General features: G+C 40.7%; 1 protein-coding gene across 1 annotated transcript in view; it reads left to right on the top strand.

Moving 5' to 3' along the window:
* The window catches only part of REPS2 (RALBP1 associated Eps domain containing 2), a 95,877-nt gene extending 70,231 nt beyond the window's left edge, over window positions 1–25,646 (top strand). Inside the window, exons 14-18 of the mRNA XM_053970170.1 lie at window positions 3,784–3,848; window positions 14,954–15,037; window positions 17,587–17,732; window positions 19,798–19,903; window positions 20,498–25,646. Coding sequence (XP_053826145.1) covers window positions 3,784–3,848; window positions 14,954–15,037; window positions 17,587–17,732; window positions 19,798–19,903; window positions 20,498–20,566 — 470 coding nt within the window. The 3' untranslated portion in view covers window positions 20,567–25,646. The remainder of the gene's footprint in view (window positions 1–3,783; window positions 3,849–14,953; window positions 15,038–17,586; window positions 17,733–19,797; window positions 19,904–20,497) is intronic.
* Window positions 25,647–25,999: the final 353 nt, after the last annotated feature.

The following is a 25,999-nucleotide window of genomic DNA, read 5'->3' as shown; positions in this document are numbered from 1 at the left end:
CTCTCCTTTGATCCAACAGTACTGTAGCATCCACTTGAAAAATGCCAAATACATCAGCCAGACTCTCTTTTGACTTGAGATGAGGTCAGTCTCCTTGGATAGGCAGGATCTCGTTTCAGTTTGGTCTGCAAGATGCAAAATGCACCCTTCCCTTCTTTCAGGAGACTGCTTAAATGTGTGTTCAATTCAGATGGGAACAAGGGTGTACATTTTTTCCATCCAAAATTTAACTTGTGTCGAGGTGATTTTGAAGCTAAGGTGATAGACATCTAAAACAAAGATGTCATCCAGATGACAGTAGGGAATTAATATTATTAAATATCTGACATGGAAATATTTCATGAAATGTAGTTTTATATGCTGCTGTTCCAGTATTAATTTTCAAAAATAGCAGGCATCCAGAAGCTCAGTGTATTATGGCAGTTTTTTTTTCAATACTGAAAGCCAAGAGCTTAAGTGACTGTCATTGGGTAAGAGAAGTACAGCACCTTGCTCTTATATTGCTCTAAAGGATCCCGTGGGCCCAGATTCATTCATCCTAGTTTTGGGATTCTCCACTGCTGCTATATCTGGTAACTTAAAGACCTACTTCCACAGGTTTATGTGGGCTGTTACAACTTCTATTTTTCCTTCATCTTCTCTTCCTACGTCAAATAAGTAAAGGAGTTATCTGAGTGGTTCCTAGGATTGTCATTTTTCACTGACACAAATAATGATTAAGTGCTGAGCGTTGTTGTCTGCTAGGGAGGCTGGAGGCAGAGTGGTCAGATAAGATGGCATGACCAGTTCTCAGGGTATACAATTGCAGCCTGCTGTTTGTTTTAAAATATTAATCTACCTTCAGATTGGAAAACCTGTTTTTTTAATCTGCTGTGGTGTCATGTTAGTACTATCAGACCTTTGTGGTTGCCAAAATAGGGCAGAAAAGTGGTGTTGGAAAGTTTCCATGCAGATAATCCGTCTTAAAATGTAAGCATGCTAAGTAAAGAGCCATGATTTTTGAACTGAAAACACTATCTTTGTGGGAGTGACTAGTGCATGAAAATGCTGTCAGAATACATCTGATATGGATACTTAAATCTATTTTACTGGTACCTGCATGGGCTTTCCACAGTGCTCTCTGTAGGATTTGCCTTATATGATGGGGCTTTGAGCAGTCTGGTCTAGGGGAAAATGTCTCTGCTTGTGACAGGGGGGGTGGATTGAGCTGATCTCTAAGGTCCCTTCCAGCCCAGGCTGTTCCACGATTCTGTGGCTCAGCCTGGTTTGAATGCCAGCAAGTTGCTCAATAGCAAGAGGACCTGTGCAAGGCCCATCCAGCTCCCTGGGATTCTGCACAGGGTGAAGACTTGTGTTCAAAGATCAGGGACATCAGCTTCTCCAAACTCTGAGGTGTGCACCTGCAAGCACATTTGTTTATTTGTCTGTTTGCTGCTCAGCCCCAGGGTACTTGCTTTTATTTTGGAAACAGATCTTCCCCTCTTTTTGTGTTTCCTCTGAGATAAGTGGTGCTGCTACCTCTGACAGCAAGAGCTGATCTGTGCCAGGCACTGTCCCAGGAAGGAGAGAAGAGCCCTGTTCCAGGCTGTTTGGGAACAGCTGGATAGTATGAGTCACCTGCCAAAGCATACGAAAACCCACGAGTGTCTGTTCGTGCTGCCGTCTTTTAGGATAGTAGCACCAGAGAAGGCTGAGGCCTGGGGGTTTCTTTGTAGGTTGTTACAAGTCCTCCAAAGTCAGCTAACTTTCACTGGTAATTGTGCTCACATAAGCATGATTTCCCTCTAACAACAGGCCAAAGATCTTCTGCAACAGCAGGAATTCTATGAATATTTCATGAGTAGCTTAAGCTAGAATTTTTAGGATTAAAAAGAAACTGGGTCAAATGCACATGTTGTAAGCATCTAACTTCTTTAATGCTAGATTCCTATATGTTGCATTTTGAAAGCTGAAGAAGGAGGTTTTGTGTAGTGGCTTATTTTGTGCCATGATGGGTGTTTTTTCATTGGACTATTTTATGGAACAATTACTTTTCCCTTTGGAATTTTGTGGGCCAAATCCCAAGAGACTCATGGAGTTTCACAGTATGTCCAGTGACTTCAGAAGATGCTTTTCCAACATGTGGTGTCTGAGCTAGGTGTTGTTTTCAAATATTGTCGCAAGCTGTAAATGCCAAAGCCACTGCCAGTCCCCAGCTAAATGAAGTAATAACTTGAAGTTCAGATTAAAGAAAATGAAGGTTTCTTCCTTTCTAAAGATCACAGGAGAGTGAGAAAGTTGCACAGGAGAGATGGAGAATGTAGTTGCCACATCATGCTGTTATTGCAATGGTCTTATAAACAGAACTAATTAAATGCAAGAGAAGGGATCCTGATGACTGTTTTTTCAAATCTCTCTTTACACCTGTAGGTGTGTTAGTGGCTCCCTGGCATAACTTTGGTTCTGTTTTAGTTGCTTTAACTCTCTCTTTGGTATTGTGTGTCATATTAGGCTACATTTTATAAGATACAAGAGACGATGAAGCAGAAAATGGAAAAAACCCACCAGTGTATTATAAGTCTCTTTGGAGCTGTAAATAATCAATATGACTGTTCTCAATGTTATCACACACAGTTGTACTCTCATGTCACAATTACCTGTAATGGTTAGTTTTTTTTTTCTTTTTATTTTCAGCCATATAGACATTTTTAGATTTGGTGTATAAAATATGTAAGTGGCTAAGCTATAAGACAGCTCTTAATGGTCTTTGTGGTCTTTTAAAAATATGTATGGAAATAGAAAGTGTATAAATGTAATTGACTGCTTAGCATTATTGTGCTAAAGAGCATTTCTAAGTTGAATACTGTTGGAGGTTTTTTTGTTACACAAAAGTACACCAGTGCAAGATGGGCTGTCTGGTGTCTTTGCCAGAACAAGTGCTGAGCATTCAGCGCAACAGGAGGTTGGGGAGGGTAACCCAGTTAGTCCTGGTTGATGTCTCTGTGCCAGCCTAGTCCTCCTCTCTGCCTCCTCACAGTTGCCTTTGGAAGCTATCATCTGTCCTCTAGTTTTGTCTCTTTTAGGTATTTTAAGAAAACTAAAAATGACTCCATTGTACCTACATGATGATTACCCTCCCTTTTGCTGGCTCAAACTCAAAGCTGACATGATGTTGTCTTACAGGGGCTTGATCAAACTGTTAGGATTTGTCTTCCTCTTCCCTCTGAAATATCTGTACTGAGTAATAGCATGCAAATACAAAATATAAAACCAAAGAAATGGATTTATTTTTTATTCACTTAGGCTTTTGTTCTATTAATTCCATGGCAGATGATTTCTTTTTAAGGCTGTACTCTATCAGGGAGTATGTTTTATCCAGAGTGAATGCTAGTGTCTACATTGGGTGTCACTTTTAAGAAGGGCAATATTTTTAATGACAAAGAGCAAAGTCCGAAGAACAAGTGGACCCTGTTTCTGGGTTTCTTTAACTGGAATCGGATTGCTTTACCTACAGGTTTTGTGGCTGACTGGCTTCTTTCTCTGCTATTTATCATAACATTTGAGGGTTTACAGCAATTAAATCACTACTCATTCACTGCTCATGAGGTTATTTCAAACAAGCTTTTGCTCAATAAAGATCAAGTTTGGGTTTTGTTATTAAATCTTGAATACTGCCTCTTCACTAGGAGGAATTTCCACTTATCCTGGGATTTAATTCTGGGTTTATTTGAAATTAAATTACAGTGGTTTTGTTTGGATGGGTTTTTTTAATCATCATCATCTTCTTCTTTTCCCACTGTTCAGCTGTGAGGTCTGGCTGGCTGCCCCCACCACCACCTGCACTGCCCCCTCGACCTTCTGTATCTCAGGTATGGACAAACTTTAGTTCTTTGCTGTGTGTTATTTGTTTATTTATGTTACCATCACAGTGGTTAGCACCAGTTGGCTTGGACACAGCAGTTGTTCTTGCTTCCAAGTTAATGAAAATCTGCATTTTGGAGTTCCATGTCCTCCTTCCTGTGTCAGTCTGGCTAGTGTATTGCAGAGTCAAATTACAGACTAATTAAACCTCTTTGCAGTGAAGCTGACATGCACCCACTAACTTTTATTTACCTAACTGTAAATAAAAGGCTAAGAAAGTTAGTCTACTAAAATGTGTTTCATGCCTGAAGGCATGGGCTTGATACCTGCTGTTGCTATTTGCTTCTTGAGCTTTAAAAACACTGAGGGCATCTGCTAAGGGAACCATGGCATGGAAGTGTGTGTTGTACCCATGGGCTTAAAAAAATAATGCTGAAAGTAAGCGAATGCCATGTCAGTTATGTTGTTAACTTTCAAACCATTAGTGGTGTGCTTTTATTTTGCATTTTGGGGGAGTTTTTGGGTTTTGTTTTTTATAGCATGGCACAACTACAGCACAAAACAAATTGACAATATCGTGTATGTCTGCTTCAAGATAATTCTTCGCCTTTCAGGAAATCATGGAGGATCACAATATTTTTCTGTGTTGTTGGCTGTGTTAAGTCTTAGGCAGCAATAATGCTTCATGTATTACTCCTTTAGATGAAGTGTATGATAGGAAACAAATCCACAGGGGAGCTGACAGCCCTTACATACAAAAAGCTGGTGAGATACCTTCTTTAGGCCAGAATGGTCATCACTTGAGCTGTGGATCTACCCTTTAAGAGTGGGCTGTTGAACACCTCTTACTGCACAGTGCTTATGATAGAAATGATTGGAGGCTTGTTGCCACATGCAGCTCCATCAGCAGCTTGTTGTGCTCTCCTTCTCCCCATCCTTTGCTAGAACTGAGTGCAGTTTCTGCCTTGAGGACTGTAGAACACTCTGGTTTGAGCTTGCATGTTTCCCCAGTCAGGATGGCATTAGCCATGCTGCTACCAGCACACACCCCTTAGTGTCCCCATCACATTACTGCTTTGTCTGACACTCCCCAGAGAGCAGCCTTTCCCTCTGGCTTCCCCAGATCCCACAGCACAGCTCCCTACCTCCCAGTGGTGTGCCTGCAGCAGTTACTGCCGCAACCTATGCCAGCCCTCCTGCCGCTGCTTCAGCTTCCCACAGTGCTGGCTTTTTGCAGTGCAAGCCCTCTTGCTGCTATTGGGAAAAGCACTAAAGACAGCAAATCCTGTTCTCAGGGAACGAAACCATTGGTTTCAAGCAAGGTTCTGTTAATTGTCCATTTTTTTGTCCTGTTATCAGGCTGCGTTTCCTTGGGGAGTGACAACTTAATTTGTTTATGCATGTCCAGCAGCTTCCTAACCAAATACTGAACCAAATGCTCATCCTACACTGGGACATGCAGAATACAGGACCTTCCTAAAATTATAAACACAATAAGATTCTCATACGAAATTTTTGATCCAATCCTCTCCATTACAAATTCTGGTTTCTAAAAGGAAGAAAGAAAAAAAAAAAAAAAAAAAAAGAGTAGTTTCTCTGCTCAGTAATGAACATGTAGCTGATGCTTTGCTAACATGCATCACTTACATTTACTTAATTTATATCTGATGATATTTAAAGATATTGAATCAAATATCAAAATATTGTTGTACTTATGTCTCTCAAAGCTCTATCTAAAACCAGTTCTTGAAAATGTAATACACTTCATGCTCATCACGTTTATTTTTTCTCCAAGCATGCCTTTCTGTGATAAAGGTAACAGAGAGTAGGGAAATATGTGTGATGGGGTCATAATTCAGCTGAGCTGACCTTTGCAAATAGCATATAAGCAATAGTGAGCATATGGATTACCATAGTCCAGTGGGGCCCTTGATTTAAAGAGCACAGAGAAGTTAGAGGAAGGGATCTGTTTTCAAAGCTGAGACAGGATCAAGACCTGAAGAAAAAAAAGCCATGAGGCTGAAATTGCATATTCAGCTTTTTCTTGTTTCAAGATTTACCAAACTTTCCTTAAATTTCTGTTTTAACCTATTTTTCAACAATGTTATTGAAAATCATTCTTTAGTGTTATTTTGCTGTATGCCTGCAGTTAAGCACTGTTAATGACAAATGTAGCTTGTAAGTGAAGCAAACCCTGCATATTTCAGGTGGCTGTGCACCTTATAAGTATGCTCATGATATGGTTATTTTGGCTCAGCTTTGGAAATCAGTTGATGGAGGAGGAGAAGGATATAATTTTTTTCTGAGGTCTGTGGTTTTCTATGGATGACTGAGAAGCAGATTGAACCAGTTGGCTCTTCAGAGTGAGATTAAAGGGCTCATGGGATGTAAAGACCAAAGTGCATAACAGAGAGGTACCCAGGGGTAGGTGTTACATTTCAGTGGATCACTAATCCAGAATATAGAAAGCAGAATATAGAAGTGGCACCTTGACTTTGCTCCTATGTTGCAGTGCTTTTTAGTAGAATTTATTTCAGCCTTTAGGAAAACATTATTTTTCCTGTCAGAACCTCCAAGATAATCCGCCTTGGTAAGTTTCTGAATCACTCGTTACTCAGAGCGTGCCAAACATCTCTACTCATATCACAAATTTCCTCCGTGATGTCCACATCCAACTCTGCTTCCATAGTCCAGGAAGCTGAATTATGAGGGCAAGGACTGTATCACTGGGTGAGCAGAGCACAAGGTGATACAGCTGATGCTGTTGTGGCCATGACTTCACAGCTTAGGGGATGCACAGGCTTACTGTGGCAGGCTTGAGTCTTGGGATGCTGTGAGGATCTGGCCAGTTCATGGCAAATAGCAGCAGGGCTGGCTTCTCTGCTCAGCTTGCTGCTGCCAGCCCATGCTGTTCCACACCTCTGCTGGGCAGACAGCTTTACAGGTGGTGACTGCATCTCTTTTTACTTCTACGACAGTTTTTTGAGCTGGTGGATTTAACGCTTTTTTCTTGATGGCCTCTAAAAGGCTATGGTAGTTCCTTCTCAGGATGTGTCTCCATTGCCAAAGTCAGCATTTTACTGACTTTCTATCAGTCCATAAGCTGTACTTAAGGTTTCTTCAGAGCTTTCACCAGACACTTCTCTGATGCAGTGATGCTTTTATCTGAGGTCCCTATGGTGACTGTACATAACCTGAATAAATAAAGATAGACAAAAGGCCAGTTTAAATAGCGTGGATACATAACTATCATCAGTTCATGATCTTTTAACCCAAATTCCAGCCCATACCTCTCTGCACCCCAAGCCCTTTTTAGTTGGTGTTTACAGTAAGATGTTGTGAATTGCAGAATGAACTCTTGTATTAGATTCATCAATTCATACTGCTTTCCTATTAAAAGTCATTCAAGTTTTGTCGCAACTTTGTAAACAGTTCTTGGAAAGATTATGTATGAAAAAGCACTTATGCATAGATGAGAGGGTTTGGTTTTTTTTGTTATTTTGAAGTGTTTTCCTTTTGTGCATAAGGCTGTATGTAACTTCACTGACACCTTCTGTGATCTCTAGTAGCACATCTCACATTTAGCAAGTCTGCAGTAGCTTCTTGGATTTAAGGATAATTTTATCCATATCGTTTTTCCAACTTTATTGGCCATTGATATTTAATATACTACAAGCTGTTGCAGACTTAGGATACTGGCAGTGCCTTACCTCTGCTTATTTTCCATGGCGTACTGTAGTATATAGAAAAGATAACCTGCAGCTTTTGGAGATACCTACTGTGGTTTTTTTCTGGGCTTGTAGAGAATGGGGTTCAGTGGCTTGGGTAAGTTTTCCTTATCCTGTGTTCCTAACTTGATAGTGAACTGAAGTCATCAAGGAGAAATGGCATAAAGGTGGCCCCAAAACTTTTGTGCAGATCCAGGGCTGTACAGAGAAAATTTATGTAGCATGGAGGTGCAGGGATCATGGTAGGAAGTCAATAGCTATGCAGCTAATTTGCAGTGACACAGATTTCAGATAGAAAATAACATTGGGTGCTCATGAATAACGTTTTGCCGGAGCCAAGCATGTATGCACATTTCATATAAGCCCCTGTTGTTATTTTTTAAATGGAAAACAAAATAGTATTTTATTACTGTTGGCTTTTAAACCTGCAGAAGTAATTTACCACAGCTGTTTTCTCTGGGAGATTTAGTAACCTATTTATGTTAATAGGAATTATGGATGAACACTGAAAAGCAAATATAACTTTAGGATTTTAGCCAACATCAGCTAACTATCTGCGGTGTTGCCCAATTATATCAGTGTTCCTTTATTTAAATTACTGTATTTCAGTACTTTCCCATGCAACAATGAAGGCGTATCTTCAATACTGCTTGTGCTGTATAAGGGAATTTGAAAACAGTGGGACTGGAAGAAAACTCTGTGTATCTTGGCTGAAAAAACTGATGTTCCTGGTCTCTTTTCCCAGAGTCACAATTTTAAGCCTGTTGGTTTTGTAAATTCACAGTGGTTTGTGCTGCACTTTTATTTCTGGAGACCTTGGGATGTGTTTTTCCCACTGATTCCATGCTGGCAGTTTTGGCAGGCACTGAAAAAATTATGGGTGAAGGCAAAGCATTCAAGTGAAGTAGAGTAGGTAGGCAGCTGTTAACATTATCACATTCAAGTACCCTGAATACAGTGCAGCTCTGAAGATTAAAATCTCACTGTGTTACATGAGCTCAGAATTCAGCTCTCAGTTCAGTGGCCATCATTAGATGTTAGATGTTATTGATTTGGTGAAATCTTGGAAATGAAGCACTGCGAGGGGTGATGGGTGGGTCACCCTGCCCAGTCACAGCCCCTGGTGGTGTTGGAAAGCAAAGATATTAGTCTTTTTAACATATGAAATGTTCTGCTCTCCAAATGTTACTTGATACTTCATAGCTCCTTGAAGCTTTTTGGCCATTCATCATCCAGAATTGCAAGTGAAAACTGGGACCCATTTCAAGAAGTTGTCTACTAACATACCTCCACGTCCTGCTGAATCCGTGGAGAGCCACGAATGTGGCTCAGGCTGGATTTTTAACCATCAGTTACACGTGCCCATGCTGAGACCAAGAGGTGGGGAAGGACTCGCATCCATCCTGCTGAGATCTCTGGGTCTCCAGAGCAGGATGGCCACGTGCAGGCTCTGTTCTGGGAGGTGGTCCAGGTGTCCCCCCCAACTGGTGTCTTTGGCTTAAGCAGAGACACATGGAGGATGAGGTCAGACTTGCTTACAAGGTTGTTTGGAGAAAATACTCAGGCATTCCTTTATTCTGTAAAATTATGTGAGGAATTTCAAGTGCTGGCAGGACACCTTGAATTTTACAGGAAGGAACTTTTCTGTTACATAAATAAAAATTACCCCCACAAAAAAGTGAAAATTTTGCTTTTGGCACCATGCAATTTTATACATGGTGGTACTCTCCCAAATAACTATTTTATATTAAATGAAAGGAATACATTTTAGCTTGCATTTACAGCCGCCATGCAAGGAAAGGTTGGGATTTTTTTTTTAATTATCTCCATGGTTTTGGCTGCAGAATAACATATGTTGTATAAGCCGTGCAATAGGTACTGAAGAAGCATGTAACAGTAATGAAACTGAAAGTCTTCTATAACATGAAAGATTTTGCCATCTGCCACTTTAATATAATACAAATGGATTATCTTCCTCTCATGAAAATTATGTATTAAATCTAAGACAGCCAGACAAAATAAATTGCAATTTAAGAAGTGGTGGAAAGTAGCACAGTTAAAATTGAATTTGAGGAATAGTTGATGGATGCTGTAAAATCCTTTCAAAAGAGGTTTCTGGAAGAGTGGAAGAAGGCGAGTATCTTAATTAAAATGTGTTGTAACAATTTTTTAATTTGGCTTCACATTTATCATAACAACAAAGAAAGAAGCTAAGAACCCAATGCCTGTATCTCTAGTGGAATGCCCATATGCCTTTCTAGCTTACGTTAATCTGGTTTTGTGGAAGTTGAAGTATTAAAACAGATTGTTAATGCTTCCATCTGGGTCCTATTCTTTCCTTGTGAATGAGCTGAACATTGCAGCAATTTGTTTGTATTTACTGCTTTTCTCCTCAACCTTATCACCAGCCCTCAGATAGCTCAGGGAAAGAAAAAGCTTATCAAAACTTCAGGGCTGCACGGTGCTGAGAAAGCAGGCAGCACACTAAGACCCTGGCAGCTTGTTGCATTTGCATCCCTGTGGGGTTTTTTTTCTGTTTCATTCTTTTCAGTTTTTGTAATAAGCAATAAAAAGAATTGATTATTCAGTGTGGGATGCAGGAGACTCACAGCAACTGGAATTGAGATGTCTTGACTTCCCAGAAATTGGCTTTAAGCACAAAAATACGAGTGTTTAGAAAGGAGCAAAGTACCTCTTAAATGAACTTACGCAGAGATGATAGAAGATTGCAGTGGGCACATGCAGAGCGTTAAGCATATTTAGTAGCCTACTTTTCCTTACAGATAAGCTGTTCTCAACACTTTTTTTGCAAAGCTAAGCAGTGGCACTATATAGGTAATTACTATGGGCTACTCCAGTGAATGCACAAAGAGAATTTCATTTCTGTGAGTAGTACCAATGACTACAATGGGACTATTTCCATGTGTAAAGTTAGCCTGGAGCATAAATGTGGGCGAAATTGAATTGTGGCAATGATTGAATATATATACTTGACCTCTTGAGAAAAGGCTATCAGGTAACAGAAATTACGAAAGCTTGGTGTAGATCTTCTGTTCTGGAAGATCAGTTACGGATTGTCTTGAAAAGTGGGTGTGTAATCTACATGTAATCCAGCACTGAACTGGAAAGAACTGGAAATGTAAGTGAAGAACCAGTTGTTAAGATATTGTGTTCTCTTACAGTTATGAAATTTTTCATCTGAGGCTTTTGAAGCACTCAGTGCTTGAGTGAGCATTACATATTCTTGTAGAAAGGTACTGTTAAGTATCGTCACATGGAGCAGTGAGGAGATTATCAATGGCTGGTCAGGGATCATGCGATGAAATAATGAGCATTTGCAACTCCTAATACTCTTCTTAACGATGAGGAGTTATTTGTTCTAATGCTCAGTTTTGGCCATAGGCTGCAGTTTGGGCTCTATCTGTGGCCATTGCACAGAAACTTTGTTGGCCAGTTCTACCTTCTGCCTGGAAGAATGAGAAGGGTATGGCTATTCCTAGAAAAGTCAAGACCGTGCTAAGGAAACAGGAGACACTGTCTGCTAATGTAACTGGACTGCTCTCTGCAAAGAGATTCTCTTCAGGAGATTGGGAATAGAGCACTCTCTTGCTCTTTTCTGTGGTTTCTTACCCTGCTTCCCAAAATCAAGATACCCATAGGCCTGGTCTGCAGACTCTGCAATGCACTATAAGCAGTGCAGATGACCAGGATATTCTTTGCCCATCTCCTGTAAACCTGTATGTGTTCCCAGCCATACCAACCAGCACAGCAGCATTTTCAGGATGTGAGACACCCTCCATCAAAGCACTTCTACACTACCATAAATGGAGTTTCCCTTGGAAGACCATAGTGCATAATTTATATTTAATAAACCAATGGTGAAGAATTTAAACCCAAAAATAATTGTGCCAAGATGTGTGAAAATGTAAGACATTTCTGTGATTGGAGGGAGGTAATTTATTGCCATGTTTCTGAATGAGTTGTGGGCAGACTATGCTAAGCATGGTATTAAAATGATGAAGAACTATAGGGAATTCACTTCAGCTGCTTCTGAAGGACATCCTTTTCCTTGTACTCCACTAGAGGACCAGACTACTGCTGAGTCAGGTTCTCTCTGCCCAATACCCACAGGCTACAAATACCCCACATCCAAATCAGTGAAGGAAATCTGCGAAGAATCCTTCTCTGCCAAAAGAGAAAGCAGGAGTTATTTTTTCCTTTAAAATCTGTGTGGGGACCGTGGGGGGACGCATCAGCTTGCAGATATATTCACAAAGCCTTTCTGAGAGGACTTTGTTGGGTCGGCTGCATCAGCAAACCTTTGCAGGGATGCACGAAGCATGTGCCAAGCACTCAGAAGTGTCCTGTCCCACGTGCCACTAGGTGGCAGTTTAGGGACACGGCAGTCACTTGGTTTTATTCATTATGCAGGAGCTGCATCACCAGAACTAGGGGATTTTTTTTTTTTTTTTGGGTATTTGTTTGGCTTTTTTTTTTTTCTTTTTTTGGTCGGATGTAGCTATTTCTTTATTTTTACCTGCCCCTGCACCGCTGGCTGCCGAACTTTGCCATCTGCATGTCCTGGCAGGGAGACCTGGCCAACCCAGTGACCCAGCCGCAGCCAGCGGGTACCACAGCCCTGAGCATGGGCTGCAGGCTGGCCCTGGCAGACACATCACAGCACCCAGCTCGCAAAACATGTCCTGCTCTCACAAATCTTGAAATCTTACCCTTTTTGACATTTTCACTGTGATTTGTATTTGCTTTCACTAGAACACAAGGTTTACCCTTTCTTTTCCTTTCCAGTTCCCTTTGGTTTAAAACAGTAGTTTCCTGAAATGAGACCATTAAAACAAAGGAAAAAAAAAAAAAAAAAGGGAAAAAAAAGGATGTTTCTGCAAAAGTTTGTGTTCTGTTTTTTTTTTTTTTTATTTTCTTTCCTCTATAGGTCCCTTATCTGACCGTGATTTCAATGTTTCTGATTATTTGAAACTGACATAATAGAAAACCAATCTGTTCAGTTACTTCTACACTGTTGGAATAAACTAGTTCTTCAAAAGCTGCATTTTTTATCTATGCATAAATAACATAGAGTTGATCAGGTTTTTTTTTCCTCTCCATTCTGTGGAATAAGTTAATATATTCTTGCATTTGATGCAAGGTTTACTGTAGACTCCAACAAGACTGTGAGCACCAGAAACTGCCTGCCTGCCTGGTTAAGGCAGGTATCTAGTGCTCCCTGTCACTAAAGGGTAATTAAAACCTCTCTTTCCTGAACCCTGGCACTGTTCTGTTGTGCAGCAAAGCTATATCATGAGGACTTTATAGTATGTGTGTTACATATCTCACTGAAGGGCTGGATTTACTCTTGCTGTCCCTAAATGAATGAATGGGTTGTCAAATCGATGTGGCCCAAACTTACTGTGTGGTTCTGTTAATTATTTGAGCTTTGCCATCCCCAAATCATTCATGAAACCCTTGTGGACTTTGCTAGGCTACTGTTAGCAGTGCTTAGAGCCTTCATTTCTTTCAAATATATAAAAACCTATTGTAGAAATCAGGGAGGTTATGGGCTATTCAGCTTGCTGATAAAGAAAATATTCTGTTGCATTCAATGGATGTTTAAAGGTCTTTGATTTTTATAGACGCACAAAAAAATTGCTTTTTTCCATTTTACTCTATTTCACCAGAAATCTACATTTACAGAGGAAGCCCTTCAATATATAAAAAGCTTTTCAAAATTCAAATGTTAGCATCCAGTAGTTATTAAAATTTTAAATAATTAAGATATTCATATTCAAATACTGGAAATATTACAGTGTGAAGGGATCTTTGGGGGTTTTTAACCATCAGGTAACACTACAGATGTAGCACGCTTAAAAAAGGGGTGGGAGAGAAATCTTGTCAGTGGGAGAGAAATCTTGTCAGTCCTTCTCTTCCCTCTCTTCTGAGGAACTTCACGTGTGTTTTTAAAAAACTGGTTTCAAGACTTCCTCCTCTGTGCTCACGTTTGATGCTGTATGGTTGGAGAAAAGCAGTACCACAGAACCACATTTACCCTGCGCCTTTCTGTACAGCTCTTATTGTGTCTGTTACGGAAGAAATAAAAATGCTATGGAAAAGTTCCTCCTTTTTAAATATACCAAATTCAGTGCTTTCTGTTGTTTTTATTTAACTTACAGTTAAGCACTTGGAAACTTGTGACTGCTACAGAGCTTGGTGGGCCTATGCAGAAACCTGTTGGCAAGAGCGAGTTAGGTTCTTTGGTCTGCAACAGATTGTTATTACGACTAAAATCCTGGCCCCTTAAAGGTTTGAGGTTTGCCTTTGACTTGGTTTTAAACACAGACTTTCACCTGTGTAGAAATGAGCCTCATTGGGAACAGAGCAGGATGGCAGGTTGCCCCTGCTGCCTGGGGGCCATTGCCAGCCTGGCTCCAACTTGGCAGAGGCTGGGAAAGAGGAGAAGAGGCTGTCTGTCAGTGCCAAGTGGCCTCAGCCTCCTGCTCCTGCCTGCCTTCCCCATCTTGGAGAGCCAGCCCTATGTTCTGGACAGAAAACAGCCACACCATGTTTATAATACCATGTTTGCTGCTGTGCACCTGGGGACAGGCAGTTCTAAATCCTGCCACCCTGCCCGGTGCTGTGCCCTGTCCTGGTGGAGGAAATCAAAAGGTGCAAAAAACTTTCATGAGAGGCAAAGCAAGTGATTAATCCTCTGCTTTAATTTGCTTCTCAGTCAGATATTTTGGGAATCAGGTGTTTTGTTTTGCCGTTGGGTGGTGGTTTTGCAGATCTGGGTGGTGAGTTTTCTGCTGGGTTTCTGTTTGAAATGTGAGAAGGGAGGAGGGAAGACTTGTCTGCTTTTTCATGACTTGCGTTTTCAGTAGCTTTGCTGGAATTTTTGCTACGATTCTGGCTTTGCCACTCCAGCCTCACACACTTCAAAGACAGAGGCTTACGCCTATTAATTTTCATTAGTTTCAGGTGATAATAAGGTGACAGGTCTTTATAGACAGGTCCAAGGTCTTAATAGCGTTTTTTACTGTCCTAGTTTTTCTCACAGTATTTAGGCCATAATGGTAATTCTAGAAGAAATTCTGGGTACTAGATTGTTTACATCCAGAGACATGGTTCCTAATGCTTCATTAAAAAAACTTTTCTCCCATTTTCCCAGCACAAAAAAATGCAAGAGTATGGTTTCATTAAAAATCTGCAAAAGACATATGTCATCCATTCAGCTGTCACTCTAGGTCTCCATTTTCCCTACTGTTGAATTGTTAAAGTAACTTTTCTTTTGTGTGTAACATTTCCTTTCATTGACTTTATTGTATGTGACTGCTAGTCATTTTCTGGATATAGCAATGACTGATTTGTTGTTGCAGACAGAGCAACCATCTGAGGTTGAATTACATCCTCAGGTGAACAGACCCCCATCACAGGCAGAAGAAAACAGTTCAGCAAAAAAGGTGAGATCTGCACACATTGTACCATTATGGAGTGATTTGCCTTCATCAACAAATGTGGTTAAGTTTAAAAGCAGTTAAACAGAGGGTTAGGGTTATGTTTTTACATGTTTACCTTCTCTGGAGGTCAAGACACTGGAGAGAAGTGTGACCATATGTGACATCAACTCACATAAATCATTAAGAAACCTCTTAATATGTACACATTGATGCACGTGCTTTGAGAGTGGCAGCTTGCCATTTATTTCAAATCAATAGGGGCTTGTGGAGCCTTAGGGAAAACAAAAAAGAGTTTGATTGTACTCTAGCCCTGTCTCACTACAGTTCCTCCAAATTGTGATGCACTTCTTGGTTTCAGTTATTGAGGATTTGATTTTGATGTAAGCACCAGTTTGCTAGAGGTCAGGATCTGCCACTAAATGTACGCAGACTGGAAGGGATTTGCACAAGATGTGCAGTTTCTAATATGTTTTTTTATGAACCTGTCATTTGTAAAAAGTAAGCACTGAAATTAAAACAGCACACTTCAAAGGGCCTTGCTTAGGGATGGAGTGGCCTTAGCAGTGGCTGTGAGCATCTTCCCTCTTCTGATCATGCTCTGACGACCTCCTTCTACCAGCCCCAGCCAGAACAGCTTTGGATAGGGGGCAAATACAGATCCTCCCCATTCTGGCCCCTCCTGCAGCCAGAGAACACCTGCAAGACATTTACTTAGCCCAGCCAAGAACTTTTGGCAGGTGCTGGATGTAACTTTCCCAGGGAGCACCATCACACTTCTTAGTGTAACATGTGGCACAGACAAAAATCCAGTGTAGTCATGTTTTGTATGAGACAGTGCTTTCTGGGCAGTGTCCTTGCTCTGCTTGTGCTTATCATATGCTACTTCTAGCCTGGCCCTGCTTTTTCCTTGCTATGCTTTGTAGACCTGCTGGGGAAATGAAGTCCTTGTGGTCCTCCTACCTCATGCTCACCCTCATCCCACCTGGTTCCCTAAAATGCAGCGAAGCCCCAGGCTGTGGGGTGTGGGAGGCAGGTGGTTGTTGCCCTGCTGAGCCACCTTCCAAAGCCTGGTGCAGCAGCAGCCAGCCAAAGAGCCCCTGCCAAGGGATCTGCTTGGACCATTGCTTACAGTATTGTGTTTGAAAGGGAAGAGGGAATTATCCTGTGGATTTGGTAGGGTTTGGGCAGTTTGAGGTAGACTGGCATTGTGTGTTTGGCATTATAGTTGTGGAAGGCATATTCAAGTTCCTCCCTTGCTGTATGGGTTGTGTTTGCAGGGAGCTGTGCCTGTGCAGAGGATTTCAGAGCACGGCATTACCAGAGATCTGTGCAGTCATGATGTGCTGACATCCTGATCAGAACATCTGATAATATTTTTAGATTTTCTTTCAGTAATTACAAAACTCTTTTTTAATGTTTAGACCTTTTTCCTTATAATTCAAATTATTTTTATAATTGCAACCCTTCTAATATGAATGATTGCTGGTCTTACATTGGTTACATTTTGTATCACTCATAGTAGTCTCTTCTTGTGAGTCAGGCTGCTTACTACAGTGTTGGTTTTTTTAATTGTAATTGCTTTGTCATTAAATGTTTCCCCATTATTTTTTTTTCTTATTTTATTTACATTTGGCAAAAACACAGTAGCCAGTAAAATGTGTGATAGTGAAATTTAATCACTGGTTTTGTCTTTGATGCTGAAAAAATGTGTCTCAAATCAATTCAGCTTTTTAGTCCTAGCTTTCTCATTCATGAAACAAACAGTAATAGCTTTATCCCTTGTGAAATAGATCTAATAATAAAATGCACTGAAGAGGACACATTTATATTTATAATTTAAATCAGCTGTATGGTGGTAAAACTACTTCTCATTGCAAAATAAAGGATATCTTAATTTATAATAATGAAAACACTTCTTACCACTGAAGTCATAAAAATCCAAGACTCTGCTTTACCTAGGCAACACAGACTATTTCTCTGATGTAACTAATCAAGAGAAATAGCTGACCTTCTATACTTCAACATGTTAATTTTGCATGGATAATTTAATGTATTTGTATTTCAAAACTATATTCAGTGTTCCTTCATGTAAGAGAGGAGGGGAGAAGGGAGAGGCTCTGTGCCAGACGTGTGAGGCAGTAAGTTGGGATGCAAGTGATTAATTATTGATTCTTTCCAACTGAGCATAGTCAAAAATAAATCTTGCTCTGTTTTTAATGCTTTTGGGTCAACTGGGGGCTAGTACATGTGTTTATACCCCTCCCTCCACCTCCACCCAATGCACACTAAGCTGTACAACCCAGTTGAGAAGAGCCTGTCATCCAGATGAAGGCAAAACACTCTTTCATTCATGAAGGGATTGCAGGAGTTATTGTTCCTTTTTCAAAGTCAGAAACCTGAGAGGCTATTACCAAATTGGAATTATGCTCTGTATGTCTTTAAATTATGAAATCTTAACCAGCTGTCAGCAATTTATGTGACACAAGTATTCTCCAGCTTAATGATGGGACACATATGGCCTGACTTAATGTTGCTGTGCTTTTTCCTTTCAGGAGGTTGTTCTTGCTCAACCACCCTCCAAACCCGCGCGCAGGAAACTCCGGACGGAGGCACAAGGGCTGGAGACCCCCGAGCTTTCTCCCACTATAAATGTGACTTCTTCCCTGCCAGCAGTCAAGCCTCACCTCCCAGTCCAAAAGTAAAAACCTGTACCAAGCATGCCAAACTGCAGCATGAGATCTGATGGAGCAGGGTTTGCTCTTTGTGTAATTTTGTGCTTAATAGTTCTGTTTCTGAGAATGCGTCACAGGACACGGGTCTCTGAAATCTACATCAGTCTTCTCAAATGCAGACTAAGCCTGTAGTGACTGTCAGTGGTATTTGATAGGTAGATAACCTCTTCAAAGGTGTCCTAGTTCTGTATCTGGTAGACATGACTGAGGAGCAAGCCTAGCTATTTAACCATCTCTAACACAACTTGTTTTATGTGTGAGGGTGCGTGTTTCTGCCTTGCATGGGTCTTCTGGAATTTTGCTCCTTCATGTGGACAGATATGACCAAATAAATGCCCAGGAAGCTGAGTCATGAAATGCTTGATGTTGGTCATATCCTTGTGATATTTCTTCATTGTGAGGCATGTTGGAAATGGGCTTGTCACTGGTGTGAGACAAGCCACAGACCACTCTGATAATGGCCAAACCCAACGTGTGTTGTTTGCTCTTGTAAATACAGCTGTCAGAGCTGTCAGCTGACTTACAGGGATTTCACTCTATGTGTATTTAATAGTGGTGGAGAAGGGGCTGTACCAGTGGTAAGCAAAGCCACTTGAAATCCTTTTGGGTCTGTGCATCTCCCTCAGCTGAAGCACTGTGCAAACATTATACCCCACCATCACCCAGGGCCTTGCAAAAGACATCTGATTCAGTCTGAAACAAAATCAAGCTGCCCAAATCAATTGAGTGTTTCTTAGCAGACTGTTTATCAGTAGACTGAATCTGTGCTGCATAATTGGAGATTAGAATAAGTAATAAGGCTCCTAGGATGCTTTTAAAGTACTATTTTGTGCTTTGGGAGTGACTATTCCATAGTGGTTGAAAGATAACAGCATTTGTTAACATCTCAATCCTGTCTTGTCTATATCTTTCCTAAAATGTTAAAATGGCCACAGACATATATTGCCCTGTTGTTTTTTTTTTTTCTTTTCCTGTAATTTATTACTTTATAGCCTATGGAAAGTAGTTTGCAGGAAAATAGTGAAGCAGAAAACTGACAGTTCACTGGAAGATAACAGCATAAAGTCCTGTCACCATGCTGAGAGAGAGTCTATTGCAAAAATCAGTGTCAACAGCTCTGTTAAGAGAGAAGAGCTAATGGGGACTGTGTGCTCCTGGACCATATTTGAATAGAGCATCTGTTTTAGATCAAATCTGGCATTAAAGAGCTCTTGTTTCCTCATGTAAAACTTTAAAATAATTTATTTGGAAAGGGGCTTGGATATTCAGTCAGTATTTTCTGTATTTTCTTTCTTCTTTGCTGTTGTTATCTCTCTTGCTTTGAATACGTTGGTCCTTATCTACAGCTGTCTCTTTTTATACCTGTCTGCATAGCTGTCATTTCCTCCAGATCAGTTACCACAGGCTATGAAGCAATAAAAATTCTTAATTAATAAAATTAATTCTTAAAATAAAAAAGGTACATCCTTTATTTTAGCGGCAAAAGAGCTGAGGGAAGTCAATCAGTCATCTTCCCGTTTGTGATGTCAGATGGTTTTGGTGGAAATGACTGCTTTGAATAAAAGTATTAATTTTTGAAGTAAAGAAACATCAGAGTCAGCAAAACTCTGAGACTGAATTTTCATGCCAATGTCCTTTCTTTCTGTATAGAATGATTTTTGTATTTTCTGTTAACCTCTCTTGGCTCTTTAAACTCTACAAGTCTCTGAAAACAGCTAATGCAAAGATACTGCAATAAGCATAGCTATGCAGGGATCATTCTTAAGCTCAATGAGAATGCAGTGATTTTGAAATAATTGAGACAGCCTAAAATATTTCTATCATTCAGGTTAACAAGTTTCAAATATTCCACCTGATTCAGTCATCTTATTTCAGTGTTACATTTTTCTTCTCTTAAATCTGTAGTTTATATGTTGTCTTTGATGAATAGTCCAGGGTGCAGAGAGTTATGCAGAATGGGTGGCTGCTCTTCTGGCATCAGCCAGTGCTGAGACTCTTAATTGAAATGTCTTGTATTTATCTGTCTGGCAGACAGTCTTCCAAGCAGAAAAGGGCTATTCAGACTGCTATACGAAAAAACAAAGAAGCCAATGCTGTGCTGGCCAGGTTGAACAGTGAGCTCCAGCAGCAGCTGAAGGTAAGGAATGCATTGAAAAAGTGACAAAGCTCCCTGCAATCAGTTACATGTCACCTCCAGCAGCACTGAAAACAGAGCAAATATAGGACAGTAGTTGAAATAAGCACAAAGATGAAAGCTTTTAATGAGAGCACATTGCTCTCATTAAAAGACCTGATCATTCCTTGGGTCAGGTCTTATTTGCTTCCATCTTCAGCAGGCCAGTGCTGTTACCTGTATTTTGCAGCAGAAAAAGACAGAGAAGTTTGTCTAAGTTCACAAAAGAGAAGAAAACTGAACTTGTCCTTCAAATTGTATCGGTGTCTGGAAGCTTTCTGACAGAGCAGAGCTCTGCTGTTTTAATGGAGACCAGAGGACTTGATGGGTACTCCTCAGGCACATTTTGCACTGAGGCTCAGGGGGAGTGCACTCTGGGCTCTGAGCCTGCCCAGATGGGGAAGCAGACCCTGGAGGAGTTGCAGTCCAGCCCAGCTCCCACACTGGCAGGGAGCCCTTTCATGGGAGGTCAGTGAGAGCCTACCTGGCTGCCCTTTCCTGGAGCAGGCTGCTGCACGCGAGCATCCCCAAAGTTCTAACACACCTCTCCTCCCGCAGGAGGTTCACAAGGAGCGCATTGCCTTGGAAACGCAGCTGGAGCAGCTTCGTCCTGTCACCGTCCTGTGACTTCCTGCGTGGCTGTGCACGAGCAGGAGCAGAGCAGTGTCCAGCAGCCTTGCAAGGAGAGAAGTTCTGTGCAGCTGAGCAGGGTGTCTGCCAAGGCAGTGGGGAGGACTGGCCTTGCTGGGTCTCTCTTTGCCCTGTTACACACATTTTGCCTTTGCTGGTGAGGAAGGTACAGAAAACAAATATCTGGCTGTGGAATATTTCCGAGTGGGGGATGCTTTGCCTTCTTTCCTCCCCCTTCCCAGCCTAATGTGTAAATGCAGTTTATCACTGAAATGAATAACCTGAGAGTATTTTATTTATGTAAAGAATTCCTGATTTATATGCATTTTGGCAGCACCTCCTGCCCTGATCATTAAGAGGTACAGCATTCCTGAATTCTTGCTTAAATTGAAAACTCATACTCTGATATGTGCTTCTGGATGTTACTGATTCCTGTAGGATTGTATCATTGTAGAGTATCTGTGGATTTAACATACCACAGGAATAGAACTTGCAAGATGTACAGAATCTTTATCCTCAATCACATGTCAAATAATTATTTTCTTAGTACTGTTTATTATGCAATCACGGATGTATTTTAATGTTAGAGAACTTGTATTTTATTAGTTCAAGTCATATAAGAGAACAGTAAAAAATAAAAAAATATAATTATTTTGGAAATTAGGAAAAAGAAATCTTTTTGAGCTACAGCTGTTTCTAATCACCAGTATTTGAGCACTTGCTTGCATCTACCAGTGTCTCTGCATTCTTTTAGCATGTTTGAGATGGCTGGTGTATAGCTTTTTTCTTTTCTTTTTTTCCTTTAACCAACAGTGTATTTCTAACAAGAGGTTAAAAATGCATTCAGGGCATTTTTATAAAAGCTATTCTATGTACATTTGTATTAGTCTGCTTTGTTGTCTTAATAGCTGCTGATTTGTTTTAAGGATGTGTATAAGAACTGTACTTCCAGAAGAGGGAAGATAGCAGAAGTGTTATGTATGAGGCTATAAAATGTGAGATGGAAGTAATTGCCTTTTACAGCAGACTTTTGTTAAGGTTCCTTTGCACATCAGTGGAGATGCTACTGATAGGAGAAAACTGCTAATGCCCATCTGTTTTCTAAAGGAAGAAGCAAAGATTAATCTTTAACCTGCATTTGATCCAGGGCCAGCTGAATCCTGTAGGGAGTTTTCTGTGGCTGCAGTGGTGGCTTTGGTCTCGATTCTTACAGTGGAAGCTGGCTAATGAATGTTGCAGTATTTCTTGGGGCAATACTCTTGGATTGGCTGACTTCAGACATAATAAATGTCAACCCTACTCCCACCATGGGTATGGTGTGCTTTACTGCAAGGGGATGTTATACCTGTTGTCCACCTTAAACATGACCCTGCACGTGTCTCACTGACCTGATTTAAGTGTATGTGGTTGCCTTGCAGAAAGGTGCAGCAATTTTCTCACCCTTGTGACTGTGATGCTTGCTCCCCGTAGCTGTAGGATAGTCCTGGGGCTGAGAGGAAGGAGAAGCAGGTTTGAAGCAGCGTAACGTCTCCTTGGGGTGCGTCGTGGAATGGCTGCCGTGGCATATCAGAGGGCACCAGAGCAGCAAAAAGTTTTGTTGAGAGATAAGAAAGGCATCACTGGGAGTGTTTAAAGTGGTAAGAAAACAGTCTACTTTTGCTGAAAGGAATGTGGAAGGGGGACGAGAATCCAGAAATCTGCAGGTGATAGTGAGCATTAGCAGAATTGTTACTGAAAGTCTCTTTTTGTAATGTGCTAGTTTTGATTCAACTAAAGATCACTGTGTCAACAAGCAACAACTGTTCTTCTGGATTTGGGACTTCTCTCATGTGGCTGTTGCATAGCTGGGGTCAGATGGTCATTCCTGGTCAGTGACAAAATGTGAGGAATGCAAGCTTTTCTGGGAATCTGCAAAAGAGCCACTGCCCTCTTGCTAACAGTGGTATTGCTGAAAATTTGTCATCATTTATTTCATTTGTTCATAATACTACTGAGTCATTCCTGAGATTTAATGAGGTTAAGTGCTCGCCCTGTTTGCTTTTTTGTTCATACATTGTAATTTGGATAATAAGACCTAACTGCTTCATAGGAAATAATTATATGGCACACTTGTTTTTTGTTTTATGGGTAATTTTTTAAGGAAGGCTTTTAAGTTATTACAAAAGTGTGTACATTGCATTTTTAAGGCAGTAGAGGACTTTTTCATGTTTGAAAGGAGCTTCCTTTGAAATAGTCTCCCATTTATTTCACCTAGTTATTCATGGACTAGACACTCTTCAAGGGAAGAGTGGAAGAGTCTGCTTTATACTGTCTTTTTCAAATGTCTCCCTTCTAAAATCCAGGAGTTCTTTTCATGTACTGGAAATTATGTTACTTGCTTAGCCGACAATGAAATACTTGCTTGGCTGTTACTTTACCGCTGGATTAATAAATAAAAGTATTTAGCAATCCCTGCCTTTTAGCGTTGCAATCAAATACTCCACTCAGCTTCAATGACTAGAATGTGAGTTGTATTCTTTTTGGTGAAATATCAGCCATGATGACGATACACCACACATCAGCAAAGTGAAATATTCGAGGAGAGGTGTTGATGTGTTATACATATGATGCAGGAGGTTACCCTTCTGTATGTCTCAATGGTTAAGCATTTATGATAGCCCACACAAAATGAAAAAAATGTGTCTGTTCTTGGGAAGCTGTTAGCATTTTGAGGAGAGGAGAAGGCATCATGAAGCTATCTGTGACAGTGCTTCTGCCAGTTGCTCCATACAGCCGTGTTTATGGCTACTGTTAGCAGGCTCTGGCTGGTCCAAATTCACATCTAAATCCAGTATTACAGACTTTCTTCAAAATTACTTTTTCTTTAGAAAAATGTAGGTGGAGCAAAATCATAATTTCTTTCAGAAACCTTTACTTTCTCAAACTTTGCATTGGAGATGCTCCTACATCCAAAACCATTTGGTCAGAAAGGGAGACCTCACAGGCTTAACGTTCAGGGTACTTTCTTGAGCTACAGGTGAGTGTTCAGCTTTAAGCCCCTGACATCCCTGATGCAGAACAGCAACTAAGGACTGCCTGCCCCAGCTGCCAGCCTGCTGAAGGAGTGAGATCACATTCCCATGCATCAGTTCTCACTGTCCTCAGTTTCTGGTTTCTCTAGGTACTTGGGCAGAGCACAACATGCCCAGCAAGAGAGGATAAGTGGGAACAGGAGCACGGCATCCTTGCATCTGAGAGGATGTGCTGACCATGAGCCTGGTGCCCCTTCTCAGGTCTTCAGTGGGCAAATAAATATTTTTGCCTACAGAACAGGGCTAGGAAGTGCAGATAAGGATCTTCCTCAGTGTGTGTGTGTAAGTGTGCATTCACATGTATTCCTTTTGTTCATGCATTTCTTTATGGGTCATTCATATCACCTGATACCTATATTTGTTTCAATCTATGGTAATTCTGTGCTGAAAAAAAGAAAAATGCCCAGCTAAGTGTAGTGACTGATTGCCTTTGTAGATAAGCCATTTTTATTTGAGCCTTTCAAAATAAATAATGACCTGGTAATTAAGCAAGGCAAACAGTTCCCATTTCTGAGGCATTCCTTTATTAAACAAACTACCTGTGAACACACATTAATCCTTAAGGATCAATGTCCTTCTCCTAGTTATTAATATTATACTAGGATGCAGTGGAAACTCCTTAATTAAGGACTTTCCAGACATTTCTGGAAAGTCCTTAATTTGCTCTTCCAGAGAGTTTTGGTGATGTAACAAAAGTGTGTTTAGTCAAGGCAGCCTTGTTACTGTTAAATTGTTGGATATCCTGTTAAAGTCAAAATATTATCTTCAGACTGCATGGCAGTCTTTCTCCTGTTGGAAATTCTGTATCCACATCAGGGAGAGGAATTTGTTTGGCTATTACCCAGACAGTTCCAATTTGACAGATGATCAGAGGGCTGGAGCACCTCTCCTGTAAAGACAGGCTGACTTCAGGTTGTTCAGCCTGGAGAAGAGAAGGCTCTGAGGAGACCTCATAGCACCTTTCAGTACCTATAGGTGCTACAAGAGAGCTGGAGAGGGACTTTCTGTAAGAGCATGTAGTGATAGGACAACGGGGATTGGCTTCAAACTGAAAGTAGACAGGTTTGGATTAGATATAAGGAGGAAACTCTTTACTGTGAAGGTGGTGAGATACTGCAAAAGGTTGCCAGGCAAATTGTGGCTGCCCCATCCCTTGAAGTGTTCAGGGCCAGGTTGGATGGGGCTCTGAGCAACCTGAACAGTGAAAGGTGTCCCTGTCCATAGCAAGGGGGGTTGGAACTAGATGATCTTCATGATCACTTCCTATCCAAACCAGTCTCTGATTCTACAACACTGCCAAGGCTAGTCAGTGTAGGGTGATGAGGCTGTGCATGGTAAAATGACCACAGAGAGATGGCTGGGATTTGGAAACCTTCATGGAAAGCATTTAGGATGGGCATAATGTGAAAATTGCCTGTTGGTGGTGCATAAGTTGCTTTCCTCCCAGCTGAGCTTCCAACTCAGGATGCAGAGATCCTGTAAAAGTTGCTAGCTGGGAAATGAGGGATGTCCATTTTCCAGTACCATCAGCCTTTCAGTCTTCAACATACACAGTCTTAGACAAGAAACCACACGGGTTCATGAAGCCGCATATTTTACTGACTAAAGAGTAAATTTTTTTTTTTCAGGAAAAAAAGTAAATCTTAGTGATTTAGTATCTTTGAAAAGAGACAATGTATTTTGAAGCTTTTTTCAGCTATCTTGATATGTGCTATGAACATATGCATTATGTTTTACTCTGTTACTGATTTTTTGATACAAAGAAGTTGTATTGCAAGCATTATGGTTGTTAACCTAAAAAAATGCCCCAAGGCTATTATATATTTGAATTTTAACTTATAAATTAGATAGCCAGATTTAAGTAATTTGTTTTCACAGCTGCAGACTGTCCCCATGGTAAGCTGCAAAATGTATAGTGTTCTATACTATGCCCATCTAATTTTGAAAAATCTATGTGATATGAAGCTGGGTGCTACATTAAAATAAAAGCGTCCAATGAGTTCAAATTGCCTTGCTTTTGTGGTTTATTTAGGATGTTGATGGTACAGATCTGCCAGGAGACCAGAAACTATGACACCCAGTGGAAAAAATACCATGTTGAAATGGCTGACCTTCAGCTTTGAAAGATGAAATCACTTACATTGGAATTGTGTGTACACAAAAGAGACAGAGAGAGACTTACTTAAAGTGAAATCATATTTCCTTAGGCTCCAGTTAAGTCAGAACTTCATCTTTGCTTTGTCAGGCCTTGCTTTGTCAGAATTCAGCCATAACTCCCAGTTATGATTTAGCCCAAAGACACTCTTTTCACCACTGTGAAGGAAAAGCTCCCAGCCTCTAATAGACCCTCAGCAAGAGG

This window comes from Vidua macroura, chromosome 2 (assembly GCF_024509145.1).
Source record: "Vidua macroura isolate BioBank_ID:100142 chromosome 2, ASM2450914v1, whole genome shotgun sequence".
Lineage (NCBI taxonomy): Eukaryota > Metazoa > Chordata > Aves > Passeriformes > Viduidae > Vidua > Vidua macroura.
This window is presented reverse-complemented; position numbering and strand designations above follow the sequence as displayed.